This window comes from Salmo salar, chromosome 05, assembly GCF_965601325.2.
Source record: "Salmo salar chromosome 05, fSalSal1, whole genome shotgun sequence".
Lineage (NCBI taxonomy): Eukaryota > Metazoa > Chordata > Actinopteri > Salmoniformes > Salmonidae > Salmo > Salmo salar.
This window is the reverse complement of record NC_138295.1, coordinates 80695628-80723205: the sequence shown is the minus strand read 5'-3', so window position 1 is coordinate 80723205 and position 27578 is coordinate 80695628. Positions and strand designations below refer to the sequence as shown.

Sequence of the window (27578 nt, the reverse complement as noted above, 5' to 3'; positions counted from 1 at the left end):
CCAGAGCATACTGAGCATTAAAATCCCCCACCACATTACCTGTCTCGTATCAGTCTGTAACCCTCCCCAGAGCGTACTATGAGCAGTAAAATCCCCCCACCACATTACCTGTCTCCTATCAGTCTGTAACCCTCCCCAGAGTGTACTATGAGCATTAAAATCCCCCACCACATTACCTGTCTCCTATCAGTCTGTAACCCTCCCCAGAGCATACTGAGCATTAAAATCCCCCACCACATTACCTGTCTCCTATCAGTCTGTAACCCTCCCCAGAGTGTACTATGAGCATTAAAATCCCCCCACCACATTACCTGTCTCCTATCAGTCTGTAACCCTCCCCAGAGCGTACTGAGCATTAAAATCCCCCACCACATTACCTGTCTCCTATCAGTCTGTAACCCTCCCCAGAGTGTACTATGAACATTAAAATCCCCCACCACATTACGTGTCTCCTATCAGTCTGTAACCCTCCCCAGAGTGTACTATGAGCATTAAAATCCCCCACCACATTACCTGTCTCCTATCAGTCTGTAACCCTCCCCAGAGCATACTGAGCATTAAAATCCCCCACCACATTACCTGTCTCCTATCAGTCTGTAACCCTCCCCAGAGTGTACTATGAACATTAAAATCCCCCACCACATTACCTGTCTCCTATCAGTCTGTAACCCTCCCCAGAGCGTACTATGAGCATTAAAATCCCCCACCACATTACCTGTCTCCTATCAGTCTGTAACCCTCCCCAGAGTGTACTATGAACATTAAAATCCCCCACCACATTACCTGTCTCCTATCAGTCTGTAACCCTCCCCAGAGTGTACTATGAACATTAAAATCCCCCACCACATTACCTGTCTCCTATCAGTCTGTAACCCTCCCCAGAGCGTACTGAGCATTAAAATCCCCCACCACATTACCTGTCTCCTATCAGTCTGTAACCCTCCCCAGAGTGTACTATGAACATTAAAATCCCCCACCACATTACCTGTCTCCTATCAGTCTGTAACCCTCCCCAGAGCGTACTATGAACATTAAAATCCCCCACCACATTACCTGTCTCCTATCAGTCTGTAACCCTCCCCAGAGCGTACTGAGCATTAAAATCCCCCACCACATTACCTGTCTCCTATCAGTCTGTAACCCTCCCCAGAGCATACTGAGCAGTAAAATCCCCCCACCACATTACCTGTCTCCTATCAGTCTGTAACCCTCCCCAGAGTGTACTATGAGCATTAAAATCCCCCCACCACATTACCTGTCTCCTATCAGTCTGTAACCCTCCCCAGAGCGTACTGAGCATTAAAATCCCCCACCACATTACCTGTCTCCTATCAGTCTGTAACCCTCCCCAGAGCATACTGAGCATTAAAATCCCCCACCACATTACCTGTCTCCTATCAGTCTGTAACCCTCCCCAGAGTGTACTGAGCATTAAAATCCCCCACCACATTACCTGTCTCCTATCAGTCTGTAACCCTCCCCAGAGCGTACTATGAGCATTAAAATCCCTCACCACATTACCTGTCTCCTATCAGTCTGTAACCCTCCCCAGAGCATACTGAGCATTAAAATCCCCCACCACATTACCTGTCTCCTATCAGTCTGTAACCCTCCCCAGAGTGTACTATGAGCATTAAAATCCCCCACCACATTACCTGTCTCCTATCAGTCTGTAACCCTCCCCAGAGTGTACTATGAACATTAAAATCCCCCACCACATTACCTGTCTCCTATCAGTCTGTAACCCTCCCCAGAGTGTACTATGAGCATTAAAATCCCCCCACCACATTACCTGTCTCCTATCAGTCTGTAACCCTCCCCAGAGCGTACTGAGCATTAAAATCCCCCACCACATTACCTGTCTCCTATCAGTCTGTAACCCTCCCCAGAGCATACTGAGCATTAAAATCCCCCACCACATTACCTGTCTCCTATCAGTCTGTAACCCTCCCCAGAGTGTACTATGAACATTAAAATCCCCCACCACATTACCTGTCTCCTATCAGTCTGTAACCCTCCCCAGAGCGTACTATGAACATTAAAATCCCCCACCACATTACCTGTCTCCTATCAGTCTGTAACCCTCCCCAGAGTGTACTATGAGCATTAAAATCCCCCACCACATTACCTGTCTCCTATCAGTCTGTAACCCTCCCCAGAGTGTACTATGAGCATTAAAATCCCCCACCACATTACCTGTCTCCTATCAGTCTGTAACCCTCCCCAGAGTGTACTATGAACATTAAAATCCCCCACCACATTACCTGTCTCCTATCAGTCTGTAACCCTCCCCAGAGTGTACTATGAGCATTAAAATCCCCCACCACATTACCTGTCTCCTATCAGTCTGTAACCCTCCCCAGAGTGTACTATGAGCATTAAAATCCCCCACCACATTACCTGTCTCCTATCAGTCTGTAACCCTCCCCAGAGTGTACTATGAACATTAAAATCCCCCACCACATTACCTGTCTCCTATCAGTCTGTAACCCTCCCCAGAGTGTACTATGAACATTAAAATCCCCCACCACATTACCTGTCTCCTATCAGTCTATAACCCTCCCCAGAGTGTACTATGAACATTAAAATCCCCCACCACATTACCTGTCTCCTATCTTTACCTTCTACATTTCCAAGGACCAGCAACTCTTACACAGCTTGTAAAGGTTCATTATTACCATATTCCCCCCTCCCTCCCAACCACAACATACTGCTGTCCCACTCCCCTCTCCCACACACCTATATGGGATCCCCTGCATTATAAAAGGTATCACAGACTGCAACAACCTTGTAATACAACATCTAGATGAGGTTTTAGCCATGTCTCCTGGAGACCTATCACATCAGGTTGGCTGGTAACTCCTCAAGAAACTGTTTGAACTCTTGCCCATTCACCATCAAACTTCTGGCGTTCCAGTGAAGGATTAACACCATAATGAAAATTAACCAATACATGATTCCTGGCTGGACTGATTCTCAATCTTATTGAGGTCATCCTGTACATTTTCCCCTGTCAGTCCTGTGATCCCAAGATGCCTCACTGCCTGCTCCACTATGATCTGTATCGGCTTAGTCATTGATTGTCATTTTTCTGTGCAATTGAGTGCTGCTGTCACAAATGTAACAACCTTCCTCATGTCTCCTACCAGTCTTGTGTTCTCCCCCATTCTGCTCTCTACATCAGGCCCAACCTGCATCCCAATCTGCCCTGGAATACCTGCTCTCTACATCAGGCCCAACCTGCATCCCAATCTGCCCTGGAATACCTGCTCTCTACATCAGGCCCAACCTGCATCCCAATCTGCCCTGGAATACCTGCTCTCTACATCAGGCCCAACCTGCATCCCAATCTGCCCTGGAATACCTGCTCTCTACATCAGGCCCAACCTGCATCCCAATCTGCCCTGGAATACCTGCTCTCTACATCAGGCCCAACCTGCATCCCAATCTGCCCTGGAATACCTGCTCTCTACATCAGGCCCAACCTGCATCCCAATCTGCCCTGGAATACCTGCTCTCTACATCAGGCCCAACCTGCATCCCAATCTGCCCTGGAATACCTGCTCTCTACATCAGGCCCAACCTGCATCCCAATCTGCCCTGGAATACCTGCTCTCTACATCAGGCCCAACCTGCATCCCAATCTGCCCTGGAATACCTGCTCTCTACATCAGGCCCAACCTGCATCCCAATCTGCCCTGGAATACCTGCTCTCTACATCAGGCCCAACCTGCATCCAAATCTGCCCTGGAATACCTGCTCTCCTCAGTGCCTCAATTGTTTCTGCGTGAACTACCTTCACTGCTTCTGCATACGAGATGTTACGCTCACACTTACACCTGTCTTTACACCACTGAACAACCCCCATACGCCCCCCCCCCCCCACAGTTATAGCACTTTAACTGGACCCTGTCTCCACATACAGTATGTATGTCCTCCCCCACACCTTGCACATCTCCTTTTGCCTTTACACACCACAGCCACATGCCCAAACCTTTGACAGTTACAGCAACGGTGTCAGAACATATGCTCACACATAGTAACTCATATACCCAACCCTAACTGTCCCTGGCAATACCAATAGTAGCACTGACAAGCTATCCACCTTGTTCCATCCCATGTTCCATCTCATGTCATCTGGAGGTGCTTTGCCTCGATAAGAGCGCCTACCTTCAAGTGGTCCTTTATTTCTTGCATGTTAACACTTTCTGGAACTCCTGCAATAACTCCCTTCACCCACTGCCGTCCAGTTTGATCCAGCATGCTACTGTCAACCACATGTTTACATACCTGCTCATACTGTTTAACATTGAAACACACCAAACTTCCATCACAAAGAACTTTAGCAGACACAACCTCTCCTACTTCCTCACTCAATCCTAACCTCCAATCACAGCCCAGTGTTGCTCAACCACCTCCACTGGATTTCATCAAGATCTTCTCCCTATTTGAAACTGAACGACGATGATTTTCTTAGCACCCCGTTCCGCGACCTCCTTTTCGTCTTTCAGACTTCCCGGCCAGTACCAGGATACGACTCAATAATAGTGGTGGAAGTCATACAATACCATTGGCTATTGCACCATGCAAGAGGTACCATAGGCATAAAGAAACAGAACAAAGCAGAGTTCTGATTAGTAATACAGCTTTATTGAATGATGGCAGATTTAACAGTTGAATAGTTAATGACAACTTGACTACTTTAAGATTGTGATAGATGATTCCCCTATGCCAATAAACACTCCAGTGGTCTGCCTATTACCCTAATCCAAACCAAGCAAATGAACACAAGTAAAAAGAAAATACCAATTAATTTCCCTGGTTTTAGAGCATCATCCTTGACTCTGGATTCTTGAGTTCTAACAGAACCCTTGATTATGACCATTATAAGCACTAAAACACTATTTCAATCATTCTGCCTGATTGTACAGCAGTCTTCATCCATCAGTGTGCCAGTGCATTATGACATCATGTAACAATGGAACTGGTGTCTACCAAAGACCCATCTCTACAAATGGAAAACATCAATCTCCTCCACTTTGAAAACATCCTCGCAGACAGCCACAGTGTTCAGAGTGACATCAAGGATGTGCATTTGTCACAGTGGCTTCAAGACCACACGCAAGACATCCGGTTCCTCTCATTTTAATGTTGCTCTAAAAGAAAGCAACAACGAGTCAGACTTACTCCATTTCCCTCCAATATCCTGTGAGCTTATCTTCTATGTAATACATTGATGGTTTTCAGTAAGTCCATGTCATTTTGCTTTGGTGGTGTTTCAACGGGTTGGCATGCAAGGCTCGGTCTCACGGCAACCGCTCCAAGACCGCTCTGTTCTGTTTCCAGTCCAGCTTCTGATCCATCTGACAGTCGAGGGTCTAAAGAGGGAGAGGACCCAGCGAGTGTGTGTGCGTGTGGGGTGGCAGGGAGGGTTAGGGGTTGGGGGGTTCAGGACTCCTCCATGTCGGCTGGGGGTGAGGAGGTTGGGGAGGATGCCTCTGGCTCACCGTCTAGTCCCACCTTTGACGCTGGAAGAATTTACAAAATAGGTGTAGGTGTTAAATACACTTTCACCCAATTACTAGTATTGGGACAAAGATCAGCCTGCAATTGTACTCTCTTTGTGGCAGCATTTGAATATGACAAATAAAACACACATTTGAAACAAACTATACATCAAATTCTGAAAACAATGAAATGAGTTGTAACCAACTACTAAGGCCTTGAAGACCCAGATACATGTCTACAACCAGAGAGGATATGGAGGACGTGAGCTCTGTGCTGTCCGTTAGTGGCAGACCTGTCTGACGTCTGGGGAGCCGATGGAGCACCCAGCCACTCATTTGGGCCAGGCAGGCTCTCAGTGTGCGCAGGCATTCAAATAAGGCAACACGAGGGCAGGGAAACAGGCCGTTCGGTCTAATTGACCAAGTACAACATAAAATAAGGATTTTGTCAATGGTAATATGGCAGAGTGAGCATGCTCCGTGAATATGAACGCATGCAGGAGAGTTACATGATACACCAACCTTAGCGGGGCCAGCGGGGCCAGCATCCACTAACACACACACACACACACACACACACACCAGGCAAGGGGCTCTAAAATACAATCCATATTGAGACCTCAGTTATGATCAGTTGATCTACCATCCACATCATTAGACAATTCTAGATTACGTCATGATTATTAAAAGAAGGTTGACTGAAAACCAGCATAAACAAAAAAGGATAATTTAGGACAGAACTATTAACTACTTTTAAAAAAGGGGCCAATCTATACTGAACAAAAATATAAACACAACATGTAAAGAGTTGGAATGTCCACCAGCCCACGTGTAACCACGCCAGCCCACGTGTAACCACGCCAGCCCACGTGTAACCACGCCAGCCCAGGACCTGCACATGTGAGGCTGGTTGGACGTACAGACACATTGGCCTGCGTACTCACCAGACATGTCACCCATTGAGCATGTTTGGGATGCTCTGAATCAACATGTACAACACCGTGTTCCAGTTCGCACAGCCATTGAAGAGGAGTGGGACAACATTCCACAGGCCACAATCAACACCCTGATCAACTCTATGCGAATGAGATGTGTCACGTTGCATGAGGCAAATGGTGGTCAAACCAGATACTGACTGGTTCTGATCCACACCACTACTTAAAAAAAAAAAAAAAAAGGTATCTGAACAACAGAAGTATATCTGTATCCCCAGTTATGTGAAATCCATAGATTAGGGGATAATGAGTTTATTTCAATTGCCTGATTTCCTTTTATGAACTGTAACTCTGTAAAATCTTTTAAATTGTTGCATGTTGTATTTTATACATTTTGTTCCGTGTAAGATTGGTACATCCATCTCTGAACTTGTGTTGATATGTAGCCATTTGTAATGGGAATATTTCAGATGAATAAAGTTCATATTACCACAATACTTATATGTTCTCCCTTCATGTAATACACATGATTTACACACGTTTTATTTGGGACACTCATTGTGTATGGGTTGCTGGTCACTAGACTTGATACTGAATGTTATGGATTGTGCTCATATCTGTTGATAGTGATTGATGCCAGACTGGAGGTACAAGGACACTGATTGTTATTGTATTCTGTGATTCTGTAGCACTAGCAGATGATGCGGTGACTTCCTACAAGACTCTCGGCGGGTGTTCACAGAACACTGGTGTTGTGATATTAGAACATAGGGCCTGCTTAGAGAAGGCCAGTTGGAAATGTTCCATGCTGGAGGTTGTCTCCCTGTTGCAACTTGTATTCAATCGGATTGATTTGATCAATGACTGCTCACCTTCTGGTTCCCATGGAAATTCTCTATTACACCAACAACTCTTGAAGAATATAACTTGTAAATGCCTCATGAGCTTAGTTACTGAGGTTTAGAACCGCTGGTAAAGACAATGGAAGGAGTGAGAGAGTCTAATAAAGGAGAGATCAGGGGGACAGAACACACACGTGCACAGTGCACCTAAACAACCAGTGAGATGACAGAATGGATGTTTTATATTTCAAGTCCTGTCTTTCTGTGGAAATTTGGGGAAGAATATCTGTCACTGTGCTCCTTAGAACTTTACTAGAAGGTGTATGACAAAAGAGTTACAGATCTTCCATGTGTGGAGCAGTACCTGACTTCCGGACTGTTCTGGGCGTGTTGTTGGCCCCACCCCCTTCCCCGGTCTTCTTGCTCAACAGACTGTTGAAGAAGTTAGCCAGCACGCCCTCGCTGGTCTGCCCGCCTAATGGCACAGCGAAAACAAAGAGACAAAACATCACAGTTACTCAGCGAACTTGCACAGGCGAGGTTGGCAGGTATTGTTTAAAAAAATAACAGTTAGGCTAACGGTATATTCCCTATGTACAAAATATACAGCGCATTCAGAAAGTATTCAGACCCCTGTTCCACATTTTGTTACGTTACAGCCTTATTCAAAATAGGCTTGAATAAAAAAATCCTCAATCTACACACAACATCCCATAATAACAAAGTGAAAACTGGTTTTTAGAATTTTTCACAAATGTAATCAACATAAAAAACAGAAATACCTTATTTACATAGGTATTCAGACCCTTTGCTATGAGACTCGAAATTGAGCTCAGGTGCATCTTGTTTTCATTGACCATCCTTGAGAAGTTTCTACAACTTGATTGGAGTCCACCTGTGGTAAATTTAATTGATTGGACATGATTGGAAAGGCACACACCCATCTATATAAGGTCCCACAGCTGACAGTGCATGTCAGAGAAAAAAAAACAAGTCATGAGGTGGAAGGAATTGTCTGTAGAGCGCCGAGACAGGATTGTGTCGAGGCACAGATCTGGGGAAGGGTACCAAAACATTTCCACAGCATTGAAGTTCCCCAAGAACACAGTGGCATCTATCATTCTTAAACGGAAGTTTGGAACCACCAAGACTCTTCCTAGAGCTGGCCGCCAGGCCAAACTGAGCAATCGCGGGAGAAGGGCCTTGTTCAGGGAGGTGACCAAGAACCCGATGGTGACTGATAGAGCTCCAGAGTTCCTCTGTGGAAATGGGAGAACCTTTCAGAAGAACAACCATCTCTGCAGCACTCTACCAATCAGGCCTTTATGGTAGAATGGCCAAACGAAAGCCACACCTCAGTAAAAGGCACATGACAGCCGCTTGGAGTTTTCCAAAAGGCACCTAAAGAACTCTCAGACCATGAGAAACAAGATTCTCTGGTCTGATGAAACTAAGATTGAATTATTTGGCCTGAATGCCAAGCATCACATCTGGAAGAATCCTGGTACCATACCTACAGTGAAGCATGGCGGTGTATCCTGAGAGTATCATGCTGTGGGGTTGTTTTTCAGCAGCAGGGACGGAGAGACTAGTCACGATCGAGGGAAAGATGAACGGAGCAAAGTATAGAGAAATCCTTGATGCAAACCTGCTCCAGAGCGCTCAGGACCTCAGACTGGGGCGAAGGTTCACCTTCCAACAGGACAACAACCCTAAGCACACAGCCAAGACAAATGCAGGAGTGGTTTTGGTACAAGTCTCTGGTTCCACTCAAGGACACTATGTCCTTGAGTGGCCCAGCCAGAGCCCGGACATGAACCCTATCGAACATCTCTGAAGATACCTAAAAATAGCTGTGCAGCAACGCTCCCCATCCAACCTGACAGAGGTTGAGAGGATCTGCAGAGAAGAATGGGAGAAACTCCCCAAATACAGGTGTGCCAAGCTTGAAGCGTCATACCCAAGAAGACTCGAGGCTGTAATCGCTGCCAATGGTGCTTCAACAAAGTACTGAGTAAAGGATCTGAATACTTATGTAAATGTGATAATTCCGTTTTATTTATATACATTGGCAAAAACTTCTACAAACATGTTTTTGCAGTCATTATGGGGTATTGTGTGTAGATGAATTAGGATTACATTTTTTTTTAATCCATTTTAGAATTAGGCTGCAATGTAACAAAATGTGTAAAAACTCTAGAGTCTGAATACTTTCCAAATGCACAGTAGGTGCAAACTTAATACTGGTGCCAAAGCTAATCTTTGTCATTTTAGTAGAATGAGTTATCGGGGATCTATGGTCTCAGTACCTGGTTGCATGGGCATCACATTGGCCACGTTTGCTGTTGCCGAGCGGTTTGACACCCGAGGAGAGCCAGTGGGTGCTCTGTTTGTGGTGTCCTGAGATGAAAAGGAGGAGGAATGAAGGAGGGATGATACAGGAACAGTAGAGAGAAGAAGAGAGAGGATGAGAAAGGAGGGGAGAGAAGGAGAAGAGACAGGAAAGGAAGAAGGAGTAGAGGATCATTAATTGCATGTATCAGAAGATTTACATGAACTCTTTAGGTCCTTTACAGTAGCATGTTTCCCCAGACACTTACCACTGGTCTGCCTGCTGCCGCTGGGGGCTGCTTAGACAACAGGGTCTGTTAATAGACAACACAGAGCATGTCAGTGAGAGTCCAGATAGAGTCTGAAGCCCTTAATACGACTAACCTAATTCATATGGCAACTGGCAGAAATAAACTTATCACAGCTGATGTCAGATTAGCATTATGCAATATTATCAAAGTAATGTGTTTGGGTCATACCAGCTGTACAAATATATAGTGTACATTCTCACTTACCTGAAGCTTTAGGAGAAACACTTGGTCATCCTCCACACCTAGTTCCTTTTCATGTACAAACTGCACAAAAAAACTAAACATGATAAACAAACACTTTCTCCACAAAATGACATGCAAGTCATCCTAATGTGTTAGTTTAGTGTACATCCGATTAAGTACATATTTGCCTGGCCTTGGCACTGTAATCTGAGTGCAGGCAGGCTCATCCTGGTAATCTGATGTTATTTGAGATTATGGTACTCATCCCGGGGCCCATTAAAGTCCAGAGGAGAGGATTGGAGAGAGAGCAAACACCCAGAATCCCCCAGTCCACCCAGGCACAGCACCAACCCTGCATGCCAGTAGTAACCTCTGACCCTGATCAGGGCTAAGGATTTTGGATTCAGTCACAATTTCAATCAACTCCAAGATACTACCCCTAGAGTGTAGTTCAGTTAAAAGGTCTGTTCAATTACACTTGTTTCTAATACTTAATGTCTGTGCCAAAAACAAGGAGAAGATCTGGGAGTGACATTACCTTTCTAACAGGAGGCTGGACGATAACCTCCTCAAACTTGTCTTCCCTTTTCAACGACTGAAAGTTTTCATATAAAATGGAAACCTTTTTTTCATTATCCCATCCTGATGGGCTGGAAGACAATGAACCAAAAAAAGCATAATATATATATATATATATAAATAACTAATGTCATTGTCAACAGCACATGAGAAAAGGGCTTAAATGTTTCATTAGTGAGAACACTGAGTCACACTTACATGAATACTGAGTCTTTGTCCACCACCTGGGCCGGCAGGTCAAAGGGAAACCCGTATAATCTATGGACCAGGTATTTATACAATAGGTCTATGTTTTTGTTTTCCTTCATTGACGTGCATAGCAGCGCTGCACCATCTGAGAGGCCACTACATCAAGGATAGTATTATTGCTAGAATGGCCAACGATATCTTAAAGACCCCTTTACTAGCGAGCTAAGAAAAACCATGCTCACTTCACACAAGAAAGAAAATCCTGAAACTGGTGCCTGCACATTGTTAGTACATCTAAGAAAATATGAAAATATATTAGTTTGAAAGAATAACGCCAGCGGAATGCCAACTCTTAGATCAGTCTGTGAGGCAGAAGGATACACTGCAAGCAGAAGTGTCGGATGTGAGACTGGATGAAGTCAAAGTGTTCTTCCCGGTAGTCATGCTCTTTCTCTAGACTGAGAAACGTGTCACACTGCAAAGGAGGGAAGTGAAGAGAGGGAAAGAGAATACTGAGAGAGAGAGAAGGTAAGCCACACAAGACAAGAATGAAAAAGAAATTGAAAGCGGAGGAAATGAGAAAGTGTAAAACAAAATGACAGATTTTCCATCCTTTATACACATGTATGAATAAAGTAACCATACCAACGCCACAAAGTATCCTTTGATAAGTTGAGTTAACAAGGCAACTGAATTTATTTCCCTAATGCCAGAGGTTTGCCCACCATACCTTTGTACACACCACCATAACAGGCACGCCCAGGTTGTGTGTGAGTGTGTTCTCTCCCAAGGGGAGCACCACACACTCCTCCTCAGCCTCCCCAGCCACGGGGTTCCTCCTCTTGGGAGAGGCGCTGTGGTCGCCCCCTGGCTCTGTGTACTCCTGGAACTGTCGGACCACTAGCGGTAGGGGAGAGGGTGGAAGAGATTCCGTTTTAGAGTGCTATTTTGCCCTTTTTAATTCAAACTCAGAACAATTCATCATCTCGATTAACTTTATAGTTTACATCTCATGGCTAATCAAAGTTTTAAAGAAATACTGTTGAAGTAGTTATTTCAGTCTTTAATGTTATAAAGTAAGAACGTCTCTCTCTCAGATTCATAGGCATACATCTCTGTTCCATGTCCCTCAGTGTCTCTGGGTTGACTCTGAGCTTGTCGATGTGTTCTCGTAGCACACTGGCCCACTTCTGCAGAGAGTCCAGCACCGTCCACGGCCTGGACATGTCCACTACCAGCAGGACCATAGTGTCGGCCAGGTTCTCCCCACACACAGCAAACTGCTGGAGGCCTTTGTGGTACAGGTCACCGTCCAGAATCCATGCGTTACACATAGCATGATCTGCACAGACACACACACAGTTTGGGGTCAAATCACACCAAAAAGGAGAAATTGTACCAGGCTATCCTATTGATCGCTACTGACCCATCATACACTGAAGCCAGAGTTATATTATAAACTAAAACAAATCTTGTATTCTCATTATGTCCAAAAAGACACACTTACCATCGATGTCATCATCGTGAACGTTAAAGTACAGGTACTCCAGTCCTCTGCCTTTCATGTATTCTTCAACTCCCTGCAGTTTGGCTATGAGAGTGGTCTTACCTGCCCCCGTCTCACCTGTAGCATACATGAAACACATACGTGCAGGTAAACTGCATGCTAAGCAAAATCATTCAAATCTGTTATAGACTACTGTAGGCTACATTAGGCCTGTAGGTCAGTTGCCTGCTGTGGCCACTGCTCTAGGCCTATACAAGTATATCATTTTGCATCAATGCAGCTATAGCTCACAAAATCAGTTAGGCCTATATGCAGGGCCAATACAATACCTTCAGAAAATATTCATACCCCTTCACCTTTTTCCATATTTTGTGTCACAAAGTGGGATTAAAATGGATGTAATTGACATTTTTTTGTAAACGATCTACACAAAATATTCTGTAATGTCAAAGTGGAAAATACTAACATTTGTCAAATAAAATATATATATATATAAATAAATGAAACTCTTGATTAGATGTATTGACTCAGCGGGTTGAATATATGTTAGAATCACCTTTGGCAGCGATTACAGCAGTGAGCGAATCTTTCACACCTGGATTGCACAACATTTGCACATAACTATTTTTTCTGTCAAGTTGATTGTTGATCATTGCTAGATAGCCATTTTCAAGTCTTGCCATAGATTTTAAGTCAAAACATTAACTAGGCCACTCAGGAATTTTCAATGTCGTCTTGGTAAGCAACTCCAGTGTATATTTGGTCTTGTGTTTTAGGTTATTGTCCTGCTGAAATGTGACCATCTCCCAGTTTCTGCTGACTGAACCAGGCTTTCTTCTAGGATTTTGCCACTGCTTAGCTCTATTACATTTATCTCCATCATTAAAAAAAAAACTCCCTAGTCCTTGTGTAATGACAATGACAAGCATACCCATAATGACAAGCATACCCATAACATAATGCAGCCACCAGTATGCTTGAAAATATGAAGCGTGGTACTCAGTGATGTGTTGCGTTTGAGTTGCCCCAAACATAACACTTTGTATTCAGGACATAAAGCTCATTTCTTTGCCACATTTTTTGCAGTTTTACTTTAGTGCATTATTGCAAACAGGATGCATGTTTTGGAATATTGTTATTCTGTACAGGCTCCCTTCTTTCACTGTCAATTAGGTTAGTATTATGCAGTAACTTCAATGTTGTTGATTGCTGATGCCATTAAACTAACTGTTTTAAAGTTAACATTGGACTCATGGTGAAATCCCTGACCGGTTTCCTTCTAATGATGTGCAGTTTGCAAACAATTTGTTATTTTTGAACGACTCTTTTTACTGACTCGAGAGTCATGACTTGTTTGAGTGACTCGTTCATTTAAAAAAGGCATAAATTGGCTCCTAGTTGTTCGTTTGACCTGCTAGTGCTAGCCGCAATTAGTCAGTCCTACAGCAGGATTAAGAGCCAATTCATGCTTGATCCAAAATGTGGTTGGAGGCGCCGTATGGATGGTTTGACGCAATTGAGGAGCCTCCGGAAGCACGCAGAGGCCAAATTGAGCTCCATACCGCATCGCTGTGCGCCTCTCAAATTTTGTAACAATGTGGAGGGCTCTGTATACAGTTGAAGTCGGATGTTTACAAACACTTAGGTTGGAGTCATTAAAACTCGTTTTTCAACCACTCCACAAATTTCTTGTTAACAAACTACAGTTTTGGCAAGTCCGTTAGGACATCTACTTTGTGCATGACACAAGTAATTTTTCCAACAATTGTTTACAGACAGATTATTTCACTTATTCACTGTATCACAATTCCAGTGGGTCAGAAGTTTATATACACCAAGTTGACTTTGCCTATAAACAGCTTGGAAAATTCCAGAAAATGATGTCATAGCTTTAGAAGAATCTGATTGTCTAATTGACATAATTTTAGTCAATTGGAGGTGTACCTGTGGATGCATTTCAATGCCTACCTTCAAACTCAGTGCTTCTTTGCTTGACATCATGGGAAAATCAAAAGAAATCAGCCAAGACCTCAGATAAAAAAAATGTAGACCTCCACAAGTCTGGTTCATCCTTGGGAGCAATTTCCAAATGCCTGAATGTACCACATTCATCTGTACAAACAATACTAAGCAAGTATAAACACCATGGGACCACTCAGCCATCATGCCGCTCAGGAAGGAGACACGTTCTGTCTCCTAGAGATGAACGTACTTTGGTGCGAAAAGTGCAAATCAATCCCAGAACAGCAGCAAAGGCCCTTGTGAAGATGCTGGAGGAAACAGGTACAAAAGTATCTATATCCACAGTAAAACAAGTCCTATATCGGCATAACATGAAAGGCCGCTCAGCAAGGAAGAAGCCACTGCTCCAAAACCGCCATAAAAAAAGCCAGACTACAGTTTGCAACTGCACATGGGGACAAAGATGGTACTTTTTGGAGAAATGTCCTCTGGTCTGATGAAACAAAAATAGAACTGTTTGGCCATAATGACCATCGTTATGTTTGGAGGAAAAAGGGGGAGGCTTGCAAGCCGAAGAACACCATCCCAACCTTGAAGCACAGAGGTGGCAGCATCATGTTGTTGGGGTGCTTTGCTGCAAGAGGGACTGGTGCACTTCACAAAATAGATGACATGAGGAAGGAAAATTATGTGGATATATTGAAGCAACATCTCAAGACATCAGTCAGGAAGCTAAAACTTGGTCGCAAATGGGTCTTCCAAATGGACAATGACACCAAGCATACTTCCAAAGTTGTGGCAAAATGGCTTAAGGACAACAAAGTCACGAATTGGAGTGGCCATGACAAAGCCCTGACCTCAATCCCATAGAAATTTGTAGGCAGAACTGAAAAGGCGTGTGCAAGCAAGGAAGCCTACAACCCTGACTCAGTTACACCAGCTCTGTCAGGAGGAATGGGCCAAAATTCACCCAACTTATTGTGGGAAGCTCGTGGAAGGCTACCCGAAACGTTTGACCCAAGTTAAACAATTTAAAGGCAATGCCAAATACTAATTGAGTGTATGTAAACTTCTGACCCACTGGGAATATGGTAAAAGCTGAAATAAATCATTCTCGCTACTATTATTCTGACATTTCACATTCTTAAAATAAAGTGGTGATCCTAACTGACCTAAGACAGGGAATTCTTATGTGGATTAAATGTCAGGAGTTGTGAAAAACTGCGTTTAAATGTCTTTGGCTAAGGTGTAAGTAAACTTCCGACTTCAACTGTAGCTCCACATTGACATGATTGTTTGACGATAGGCGAGGGTGGGTGGTCCTGTATAAACACAAACTCACTTCCTTGACAACTTCCTTCACAACAGCTCTGTGCTGCTCGGCGAAGCTCAAGAAGTATGAACGCCCTGACTTCTGCAGAGGCCGTGTCATCGTAAATGCTGCATGGCCAATGCAGACGTCAGAATGACCAAGCAGCGCCTTTCATACACGCTCCTCCGGCTCAGCAGCTCCAGAGACGTGCCCCAACTGTCCGTCATATTTGCACAGGGAAATAAATCATGAGCATAGAGAAGACAGACATGTCTAGAACTGATAATTGGTCGTATGGTGCAAGAATGACTGCATTTAATTGATTTAATGTTAAGATGGACACAGCTTAGTAGAACCAAACCATACACAGCCTCTGCTCAGCAAACTCCAACTTGAGAACGAATCGTTTGGTCGGCTGCAGTTCGCGAACGACTGAACTCTCACGGCAGTCAAGCAATGCATTCCGCCAAGAGTCGTTCACAATCTAGTCCGGTAGCAGCCACAGCTAGATGGACCTCGTTTCAAATGTATCCAGAAATAAATGTCATTTGTATGCCTAGCAATTAACAAAATGTACATTGTTTAAAAGCACACATTTACAAGTCTCAGTCACAAATGACAGCTCCAATAAGCCCCCTACTGTGAACGACAGTCTTCAGTTCATCGTTTGCAATTTGTCGTAGAGCTGTTGTTAAGGATGTGACTTTGTGTATACACAGGACTTATCGCCCTCACCTACCGTCAACCTATCACGTCAATGCAGAGCCATACCGAGCCCTCCCCATTATTACAAAATTTGAGAGGAGCACAGCGATGCGGTACGGAGCTCAATTTGGCCTCTGCATGCCTCCGGAATTTCCGTATTTGAGTCACACCATCCATTGGGCGCCTCCGACCATATTTTGGGTCAAGCATAAATTGGCTCTTACTGACTCAAATGAACAAAATGAGTCAAAAGATTCATTATTTTGACTGAACGAGTCAAAGATCTGATTGAGTAAAAAGAGCCGAATTTACCATCACTGAGTTAGGAAGGACGCCTGTATCTTTGTAGTGACTGGGTGTATTGATACATCATCCAGTAATGAAGAACTTCACCATGTTTCAAGGGGATATTCAATGTCTGCTTTCGGAATAGGAAAACCTCCATGGTCTTTGTGTTTGAATCGGTGTTTGAAATTCACTGCTCGACTAAGGGATAATTGTAGGTGTGGGTTACAGAGATTCAAAAATCATGTTAAACACTTTGCACACAGAGTGACTCCATGCAACTTATTATCTTACTTGTTAAGCAAATATTTACACCAAAACTTATTGACTCAAGACACTTCAGCTTTTCATTTTTGATAAATTTCAAAAAACATAATTCCAATGTTACATTATGGGGTATTGTGTGTAGGCCAGTGACCAACACATTTCAATTTAATCCATTTTAAATTCAGGCTGTAACAACAAAATGTGGAAAAAGTCAAGGGGTGTGAATACTTTCTGAAGGCACTGTATACCACTAGTCGGCCAGATAAGAAATATATGTAATCTCATTTGCTTGTTGAGGGATTTATTTGACAGATTAAACTAGCAGGTGTTGAATATAATCACTCTTTCAATGTGATCTGATCAGATCTGACCTTCTGCAGAAATTGCTATTTTCAGTCGTCTATGAAACACTGTCCATATTTTGTTGGACAATTATAGGCCGCGCTGTTATAAATGCATTCAACAATAGACTGCTATAATTCGGTTAATAATCAATTGGTTCTCAAACCTCGCAACAAATGGTCCAATACTGTCTGTTATTGACATTGTAATGGAATACAGAACGCGTGGTGAGGCACTCCTTGTCTAGCATCCCGCACACTCTGGAGGAGCGGAGAGAGCAGGTGGTCCAGCCCGTGCCAATATTACACAATGAAAGCAGAAAAATAAATAGGCTTACCCATAATAAGAACATTTTTCCCAGACGGCAATTTTGACCGTGAACGCGTCGATACCTCACTCAAAATAGAGGACCTGCAAGAGAGACAATGACATCAGACAAATACCAAGCACCCTGCCATTCAGATGCGCTACTCCCTAGAACCAGATCTTTCAAACCCTAAAACCATTCAAAGTGGCTCTGACAGGCGAGCCAGGTCTTTCTTAAGCCATATTATTGTCAGTTCAGGATCAATACTCACCATAAATTCTGGCCATCCTCGTCGCTGGTTTGATTTTCTATAGAATTTAGTATATTTGCAGTTGACGTAATTCTCACTGTCGAAGCCATTTTCTATCAGCCTTGAATGTATTAAGTGCCCGGATGTTTGAATTGGCGTAATAAAGGGCGCGTTCCAGATCCCCTCATTTATAAGCGCTGCGGTCACGCAAGTTCACATTTGAAACAAGGAAGCCACGCAGAATCACTGATCTAAAAATAATCAACTTGCAGCAAACCTGTGCAGCACCCAGGGGCGGAAATCCCGGGGGGGACGGGGGAGACACGACCCCCCCATCCTGGGAAAAATATGATTTGTCCCCCCCAATATATCACTGAAACATAACTATGTAATTTAAATAATATTAATAATACACAATGAAAGCAATTGTGCTGATTATAGACACTTAATAGCTCGGTTTTAAGTTTCAAAAGATTGCGACCCCCCCCACCCTTTGCCTCACAATGGTTTGATCCACTGCCAGTTCCTTAGCTTGCGAGGTAACGTAGAGGTCGCATCTACTGTCTGAAAGGCACTCAATGCACGTAACTGACGTGAGGTTAATCCAGTCAATCGCGCACACACACTAGCTGAATATGCAGAGCTAGTGCGCAAATATTAACTATTAAGCTAGCTAGTACCTATTCCATTTATGTGGCGTCGTCAAAGATGGAATCTTTGCTATCGTCAATTTATTCCAAGATCAGCATGCATGTAAGTTAGTGCTTCAAAGTCCCTGTGATAAGGTTAGCGATAAACTGAACAGAACTACACTCTCTTCTACCATTGTTTTAAATATATTTAATGGTCTCATTGCAAAAGCTAAATTGTCGCAAGGGAACGATTATTTATATATTTTATTTCACCTTTATTTAACCCGGGTAGCAAAACCTGCTTCACAATGATAGGAAGAGCCGACATAGAAGGATCAAAAAGCGACGTCGCTAGCTTTGCAAATTCAGCTATTGTTAGAAGCCAGCCAATATGAAACAAACAATTAAAATTACAAAAGGTTGCAGCATATGTTGTGTAAATGGGGAACTCATACAGCTGTCAACTCTTGTCACTGCAATCCGTTTCACATTTGCTAGCTACCTTTTAGATCGAAGCCCATATAGAATGATAGAAGATAAGATGATAGAAGCCCATCTCCTACTGTAAATAACCTACATTCTGTGTGTGTGTAGCCAACCAGGTAGAAAAATGGCAGAAAAATGGCAGAAAAATGGCAGAAAAAAGACGGACATCAGAGTATTTTTCAGTACACCAAAACGCAAAGAACCCTAGTAGCCTAATATCTCAAAGACTAGTTGATAAAATGTTCATAAGAAAGAAATGAAATTCTAATGGAAATGTTTCACAATGATGTCATTAGGCAGAGCAGGCAACAGATGGCACACAGACAGCAGAGTTGGGGACAGATATGCAGGGACAGACTGGCAGAGACAGGGAGTCTCAGGTAAGTTTGTTGAGTCTTTGTTTGGCAACATTATGAAAGGTTCTCAATTTGTTTTACTTGTAAAATAGGAACATAATTGGATAATGCCATGGATACCCCCACTCTCAACTTAAACTGGTGACTGAACTAAGATTTGTTAAAGGCAATGGTATTGCTGTTGTGATTAGTTGTGTAGTTTTGGGTACCGGTAGTTAGGAGTACGGCAAACACCTTATTTCTTTGGTTCCTCAATATACATTTACCATATTAAACGTAGGCTATGTGTTACAGCACTACTTTTGGTGTCCCCCTCAGGAATTGTTCTTGAGAAAATGTAATGTAATTGTCCCCTCCAAAGTTGATATCAGATTTTCACCCCTGCCAGCACCATGCACAGAGTGAAAGAGACATTTTAAACACGGGTATGTGCAAAATGATAAATGATTAAATGATGCAGTCATACAATCTGTGTCTGCTCGGAATGGAAAAAGTTGCATTGATATATTTTTTGAAATATACATTTTACTTTCAAGTTGTCTTCCAACTTGTATGTCATCTTTTTTGCAGTCACGCTTTGTAGATGAGCATACTCACAACGTCTGGACTGTAGAAAGGATCAGGAACAACATGAGTAAGATACAGCAATCTTATGGGAGCAAGCTGTGACTGCAAAAAAAGATGACCTGGAACGCAAACCAATCCTCTGGCACGGAGTGTCTGCTGGTGCTAGACCTCTGTGTCCTAGCTTCCTTTCCTGTGACCTAGCCTAGCCTCCTTTCCTATGTCCTAGCCTAGCCTTCTTTCCTGTATCCTAGCATAGCCTCCTTTCCTGTGTCTTAGCCTCCTTTCCTTGATTTGCACTGATCTGAAAGCAAAGGATGAGTGAAAACAATATGGAGGATGTTTACTTCAAATGGCTTTCCTTATTTATTTATTTTATTTTTTGCTTAAGTGTCCATGAAGGAAGGGAAAGCATGAGAGAAAGTAATTTGACTTATAGCCTTATATCGACTTTCACTAATATAGACATTTATAAACTGGGTAGTTTGGCTTCTTGATGCAGATTGGCTGAAAGCCGTGGAATATCAGCCAGTATGATTGCTTTCCACTGCTTAGACGTTGCATGCATCAACCAATGGTTGCATGCCACGTCATCGACTGTCGACTGTGTCCATCGACTTGTGTCATCGACTGACAATTGCTATAACATATGTGGTTAGCTGAAAGGTAAAATACCTATCTAGGTGTTGTAAGATCTGGCAGCGTCTAAGCAGTGGAACGTGACCTGATCTACAGGTATGATGCACAATTTCTTGTTTACAGTAATATTTATGTTGGTAACTGGTTTATAATAACAATAAGGCGCCTTGGAGGTTTGTGGTATATGGCCAATATGTCACTGCTAAGGGCTGTATCCAGGCACTCAGCGTTGTGTCGTACACAAGAACAGCCCTTTGGCATGGTATATTGGCTGTATACCACACCTCCTTGGACCTTATTGGTTAAATATACCCTACCCCTTGCGAATCTATCAACAAATGCCCAAACAAATGAAAACTGCAAAATAAAACTATTTTAATAAAAGACAATGCCAAGTAAACAATAACATCAGTTGCCAATAAAAACAAGAATTAGAATCGAAACCTAAGGACGAACAATTCCATAAACCAATCTTGTTTGTCACATCTGAAAATACCTTACAAAATCATATCATAGATCTAACGTCTCAGACGCACAGGATGTGGACATAGATTTGATCACGTTGGCCACTCGGTGGTAAACTCTTGATCTGAATGTCGTGATTGTGATCCCTATAGAAGGGCCTTGGGAGTTTCTGGCTGCAACCTCTCCTCTCCTCCAATGCAAAAGGCCTGGGAGACAGAGGACATTATGCTTGGAATGATTAAGTGGTAGTCTGGGTACCAGTCTTTTTAGCTGACATTCCACTACTTGACCTGCTTGGCATATGTCACGGAAAAGGCTACGAGGAGTGGAATGTTAGCTAAAAAGACTGGTACCCAGACTAATTAAGTGGGTTCAGATCACAACCTTCAGAAGGCAGACTGGTGTGAACCACTATATGGTGCCATAACTTTCTGGCAGCGCCATGGTCGGCTCCAACACTCGTCCTTCTGAGAGAGAATGAAAAAGATAAAGTTACATTTCAAATTTGGACTTGAAAAGTATTTGGTTGTTTTGACATAGAATAGCCGGTGTCTCCTCACCAGTAGATTTCTTCCTGTAGTAGATCAGTCCAGCTGCTATAAAGACCACCCCCAGCAGCAGTCCACAGGCCCCGATCACCATCTTATTCCTCTCAGGCCCAGGCAGGGAGGGGTCTGTAATTACACAAACAATTAAGACATACATCTTATAATAAATAGACTTATAAAGCCTCCCTCCCAAACACTCGTATCTCATTCAGACACTCCAAGTCCACACACCCACTTACCCCAGTCATACAGTTTGGGCTCAGTGAGGCTGAAGTGCTCCACCATACAGGTGATTCTCTCTCCAGGTGTGGGTGTGTACTCCAGGTGCGAGTGGATCTGGTAGGTCCAGTCCCCATTGACCAGCTCCTCTGTGGAAGTCACATTTGAGGTCACTTCCTGTCCGTCCCTCAGCCACGTCACTCTGATGGGTTTGGGGTAGAAGTCGTAGGCACTGCACACGAGCATGGCCGGGTGTCTGGTACTGAATGACTCCACTGATCTCAGCCTGATGTAGGGCTCAACTGGAGAGGGAAGAACATACTGGGTTCTTCAGGGCTTGCCTCGTGCTCTTTTCATGATGTTCATCTATCTCATCTAGTATGTACTCCTCCTTATCACTACCATTGAGTATGTACTCATACACTTACCTGCCTTATCTAGTAAGTACCCATATACCACAGGAACGTTGCTGCTGCAGTATTTATTCATTTCTTCTCTCCTTTCGGACAGAAAAGCAGGGCCTTTGCAGGCCGTTTCAGTGAAGTTCTTCATCCATTGTGTGTAGACCGTACATTTCTCTGTTGTGCTGTTGTATTGTCCCAGTAACTTCTTGTTGCCGTAGACCTGCAGCAGATACTCAATATCTCGGGGATCCTCGGAGCTGAACCGACACCTCATCTCAAAGTGTCCAAAATAGCCATCTGTCAAATAAACAGTTACAAACAAGATGATATCTGGAGGTCTCGTTTCTCTTCTTTCATAATATCATCTGATCAACAGACCAGAGAAAACAAATACATTCTGTGGATTTCACTCTTTAGGTATCTTTGTCTATAGAAATATTATGAGATGGAATAATTCTTTATCAAAATACAAACATGTTTAGTGCACAATTTCATCAGTGCACGATTACAAGAACCCAGAGGATGACACACTGGCCACTATATACTTAAATCAAGGGTGAAATTGTGGTGTAGATATTGGAAGGGGGACAAACAGCAGACAGGGTCCGGGGGGTCCTCCCCTGCAATGTTTTTGGACATTTTAAAATGCATTTCCTGCTATTCTACACAGCTTGACATGACTTATTATGCCTCCCGAGGGTTATTTTGAGGGATATTTGGAGGGGTATTTTGAAAACACAGTATAAGTGGAAAGTTGAAGGCCCCTCCCCCCAAAATAAAAACATTTATAGCATTTTTAGGGAAAACAGATTTTTGGGGGGGGAAAAACAGCTAAGAGAAAAATGTGCAGTTTTATACTGGTATTCTACACATTTTGTCATGAATGAGACAATTTTGAAGTTTGAAAGCTAATTTCTTGCAATTCTACACATTTTTCCCTTCAGTTTTAAAGCAGGTTTCCTGCTACTCTACACATTTTGCCATGAGGCTGAGAGAAATTGTTGCCATTTTAAAGTAACTGTCCAGTGAAAATCTGACTTTTAAAAGTGAATATTCTGTTAACTCATACTGTTAACTCGTACTTGTGGACTATTTGTGAATTGGAGGGGAAAAAAACACCTCAAACTTGTATCTCAAACAGACCGTTCAAAAATGCTTGCTATTTCCTCAGAAAATGATGTCATCCTCCTAGACGATGATGTCATCCTCCTGAGGAGGATGAGCTGGCCAATCATTAGTCTACTCGTGTGAATATTTTTTAAGATTGGTATATGCTCACACCATTCTGTTGTTGGGGTACTCCCACACCATTCCAAAACAGGAAAAAAATCTGTAGGGAAAACGATTTCACACTTATTGTAATTAATTATAAATCATATTTCATAGATGTATGGAAACACTGGACAGTTACTTTAAAAGTAAAATTTGGGCAAAAACCCCTGCAAAAACAACAGTTTTAAACTGTATAACTGATCAACGCACCATCATACCAGGTCATGTAATGCTTAAAAACTGCCAAAAAATGGATGAATAAGATATTTGGCTACAGAAGTGCCATTTCTTACCAATCTCTACAGCTTCCGTCCAAAAACAAATCCTGTGAAATTATATCAACACATACTGGAGTTACTGGCAAGCTATAAGTGGCTAGCTTAGCTAACGGACTAGCTAAGTCGGTCACAGCACACATGACCACAATGACAGCGATGAACCAGCAAAGGCACACCCCATTTCTGTTGGACCATTTTTCGTGCCCAAAGTCAACCGTTAAAGCTAATTTCCTGCAATTCGACACATTTTGGCATCGTTTATGACGTGTTCATCTTTTTTTATTTTAAAGAAATGACATGTCCCCCCCATCCCCCGTGGCAATTTCCCCTATTACTTCAACAGTGTGTAAAGTACTTAAGTAAAAATAATTAAAAAATACTACTTAAGTCGTTTTTGGGGGAATCTGTACTTTACTATTTATTTTTTGGACAACTTTTACTTTCACTTCACTACATTCCTAAAGAAAATAAGGTACTTTTCACTCCATACATTTTCCCTGACACCCAAAAGTGTTTGTTACATTTTGAATGCTTAGCAGGACAGAAAAATGGTCCAATTCACGCACTTATCAAAAGAACACGTGGTCATCTACTGCCTCTGATCTGACAGACTCACTAAACACAAATGCGTAATTTGTAAATGATGTCTGAGTGTTGGAGTGCGCCCCTGGATATCTGTACATTTTAAAAACAAGAAAATTGTGCTGTCTGCTTTGTATAATATAAGGAACTTGAAATGATTTATACCTTTACTTCTTAAGCATATTTTAACAATTACATTTATTTTGATACTTAAGTATATTTAGAACCAAATACTTTTAGACTTTTACTGAAGTAGTATTTTACTGGGTGACTTTGTTTTACTTGAGTAACTTTCTATTAAAAAGGTATCTATATTTTTACTCATGTATCACAATTGGGTACTTTTTCACACACTGGACTTCAATCACTTGTCTCTCTGTACAGAGACCATAGTCAACATTAATCCTGTTGTTTATCTCACCACTACAAGTGTCTATAATGGCAGTCATTTTGCAAAGCTCAAGACGATAACTGAGACTTTGGACTGACTTCGTGTATCTTGACCAATTCAAAGTCATTCTGTGGTTCCTGTCAAACCTGATCACATCTATAGGACATGAGCAGATTTTTACTCACCTACTCCAGACAGAGAGGAGAAGAGAAGCAGTAGGTGGATGGACGAGAGATTCAGCACAGACATGTTTACTTCTCAGAGCGAGAACAGAGTTAGATACCTTCTATGTCTCTATGTGGTTAATGTTGGCCTGTGTCTATAACGGAACAGAATGAGGAATCAGATTGGATGGACCAATGTCAGTCCAGTAGTGAAACAGCTCTAAAGTCTTTCAGGAAGTAATTTGTTATATCGTTATGCTCTCTCTCTCTCGCTAAGCATATCACAAAGCACTGCAATTCATGACTGATGTGTAATTGCATTACCAGCTAAAATATTGCAATCAGATTACAGATTCTTTTGAAAAACTAGATTACTTCTTGAATTACTTTTGAATTCAGAAAGGATGTTTGTGAAAAATACATTGACACTTTGTTTTCTCAATGACATTCAATTTAGCGTTGAAATATTTAGCAAGTTTAAGTTTGTCTGCCTGAGCAAGTCTGACCACAAGTCAGAGACCACTATGACACACCAAATGTGTTGGATGGATCCTTTGTCTTTTTCTAACGCCTCTTAAAGGGAAAGTAATGCAAAAGTAACTGAACGTAATCCGTTAGTTTGGGTAATTCAAAGTTACGCTACGGATTACAAATTGACACTTGACTAGTAACGGATTACATTTAGAAAGTAACCTACCCAACCCTGTTTATGATTATTGATTTAACACCAGGCAAAGTCCCACACCAATTATTGCATACAATAAAACTCTTATTCCTGTCACTGTGTGTAAATATTAACCAACCTACTACTTTAGTCTTGTTTGGGTTTCTATGGTATTGGTCCCACAATAGCTCAGACATGCTCTCCCATTCTCACTCACAGTTTCAGTACATTGTATAAATACTTCCTCCTGTTTACCACACAACTGATAGTTAGTAAATGGTGAAATGACATTCAAGTTTGTGATCATGTAAGTATTGATGACGGAGGGGGAATTACCCACTTGCAGTGTACAATGTAAGACGGGAACAATTAATGAATGTGATCCATTCATGTGTCTATTGTTGAACGTCTCAGGTTGGGTGCATATTTATACCTTTGATTGTTCCCAAAAAATATGAAATATTTTATTGACAGGAAATAATTTGAACTGTTACAGAGTAGTTCATATTATTTGCACTGGCGTACCCCCCCTCTCTAAAAGAAAAGGTGGGGACCCCCTGGAGGTCAGGCCCCCCCTCCCCAGATAACATATGAACATGTCATAAGCCATGGCAAAAATGTTAAAAATGACAGGAAATTAGCTGCTAAACTTCAACATTTTCTCTCAGCCTCAGGGCAAAATGTGTAAAATAGCATGAAATTAATTATAAAACCGCATATTTTTCTCTTTGCCCCATAGCAAAATGTGTACAATTAACAGTTTCCCCCCTCAACAAAAAAGATGAAACTGCGGTACGCCACTAATTCTTTGTCCCATTGTTAACCTACAACTGCAAAAGAGGATTTTTTAAATTTAATATATGTCACAATTCAGTTGAACTGTTGTCCTTTGACGTACAGGAATGTTCCGGTAGCCACTCCCAACAGTCCCAGAGTCAGGCCCACTCCACAGAATACAGCAGGACCAGCACTGGACCCACTCACCTCACATATCTCATACTCTGGGGGACAAGAGGAGAGCGGTGCCATCAAAACATTGAAGAAATACATCTTTCAACGAACATTTATTTCACTCTTACTGTATCCAGGAAGAAACAGTTTACAGACCAGAGGCCTCATTTATAAAACTGGGCGGAGGATTCACGTCAAAAGGTGGCGTAGGGACGAAACACAGAAAGTGATTATGCACAAAAATATTCTGATTTAATACGTACGCACGTCCCACGCCAGTTTCCCTTTATAAATCACAATAAACTCGAAATTTGGCGCACGTGAGTGAGCGTCTTGTTCCACCCTTTTAACGCACATAGTTGCCTATAAATAGTCAGTGAAACGCCTCTGATATTTCTCCATAACGACAAATCCCGACAGAAAGGAGAAAAGTAACATGTCACCCAGTGTGAAGTGGAAGTTATTGTAGGGGAGGTTAAAGCAAGACAAAAATATGGTTTGGTGGACACATTGTGGGCATTGCAAATGCCAAAAAGGCGTTAGCGGCAGCATGTGGCGGACGCTGTGAATGCTGCTGGCTCAGAAATTAAAAAGTGGTCCGTCAAAAGTGGAGGCCAAAAGGCGCATAGCCTTACAAAGTGTTTGTGCCACGGGCGGCGGAAAGGGGACACCGGAGCTCAACCCCCTTGATGAGCGACTTGCCGGTATTATATGGGCCCACCTCTTGAGTAGTGACGGGGTGGGACACGGACATGCAAGACGCACCGGATGATCCAGGTATGTAATTAGTATTCACTCGTTTGAAAAGAGTAAACCAGATGCATTCAAGTTGTTTACACATTCTATTGTTTTTAGTCGCTGCGTGTTCCAGCGGGGTCGGTGGTGCTGCTGCTGAGCAGGAGCTGAGTGTTCCAGCGGGGTCGGTGGTGCTGCTGCTGAGCAGGAGCTGAGTGTTCCAGCGGGGTCGGTGGTGCTGCTGCTGAGCAGGAGCTGAGTGTTCCAGCGGGGTCGGTGGTGCTGCTGCTGAGCAGGAGCTGAGTGTTCCAGCGGGGTCGGTGGTGCTGCTGCTGAGCAGGAGCTGAGTGTTCCAGCGGGGTCGGTGGTGCTGCTGCTGAGCAGGAGCTGAGTGTTCCAGCGGGGTCGGTGGTG

The 27578-nt window shown here is 42.8% G+C and overlaps 2 protein-coding genes across 2 annotated transcripts; both read right to left on the bottom strand.

Moving 5' to 3' along the window:
• Nucleotides 1-4628: 4628 nt before the first annotated feature.
• LOC106606101 (cytoplasmic dynein 1 light intermediate chain 1) lies at nt 4629-17978 on the bottom strand. The gene is made up of 13 exons (XM_082975637.1): nt 17836-17978; nt 17595-17668; nt 12385-12501; nt 11989-12219; nt 11608-11777; nt 11259-11352; nt 10887-11022; nt 10648-10759; nt 10131-10190; nt 9885-9929; nt 9594-9684; nt 7649-7759; nt 4629-5528 (listed from the first exon to the last, which is right to left on the bottom strand). Exons 1-13 carry the CDS (start codon nt 17922-17924, stop codon nt 5449-5451), a joined length of 1410 nt encoding a protein of 469 aa, XP_082831763.1. The 5' UTR covers nt 17925-17978; the 3' UTR covers nt 4629-5448.
• Nucleotides 17979-20846: 2868 nt separating this feature from the next.
• LOC106586334 (H-2 class II histocompatibility antigen, E-S beta chain) lies at nt 20847-25183 on the bottom strand. Its single transcript, XM_045712922.2, has 5 exons — nt 24836-25183; nt 22152-22424; nt 21744-22025; nt 21517-21630; nt 20847-21423 (listed from the first exon to the last, which is right to left on the bottom strand). Exons 1-5 carry the CDS (start codon nt 24897-24899, stop codon nt 21368-21370), a joined length of 789 nt encoding a protein of 262 aa, XP_045568878.2. The 5' UTR covers nt 24900-25183; the 3' UTR covers nt 20847-21367.
• Nucleotides 25184-27578: the final 2395 nt, after the last annotated feature.

Excerpts from the sequence above, each read along its gene's own strand:
- LOC106606101 (XM_082975637.1), bottom strand. The coding sequence starts at position 17,924 with ATGGCTTCGACAGTGAGAATTACGTCAACTGCAAATATACTAAATTCT. Across the intron at positions 12,220-12,384 it reads TCACGATGATGACATCGATG|ATCATGCTATGTGTAACGCA; the intron begins GTAAGTGTGTCT and ends GTGTCTGTGCAG. Across the intron at positions 5,529-7,648 it reads CAGAACAGTCCGGAAGTCAG|CGTCAAAGGTGGGACTAGAC; the intron begins GTACTGCTCCAC and ends AAATTCTTCCAG.
- LOC106586334 (XM_045712922.2), bottom strand. The coding sequence starts at position 24,899 with ATGTCTGTGCTGAATCTCTCGTCCATCCACCTACTGCTTCTCTTCTCC. Across the intron at positions 22,425-24,835 it reads CTCCTCTCTGTCTGGAGTAG|ATGGCTATTTTGGACACTTT; the intron begins GTGAGTAAAAAT and ends TTTATTTGACAG. Across the intron at positions 21,424-21,516 it reads CTACAGGAAGAAATCTACTG|AAGGACGAGTGTTGGAGCCG; the intron begins GTGAGGAGACAC and ends ATTCTCTCTCAG.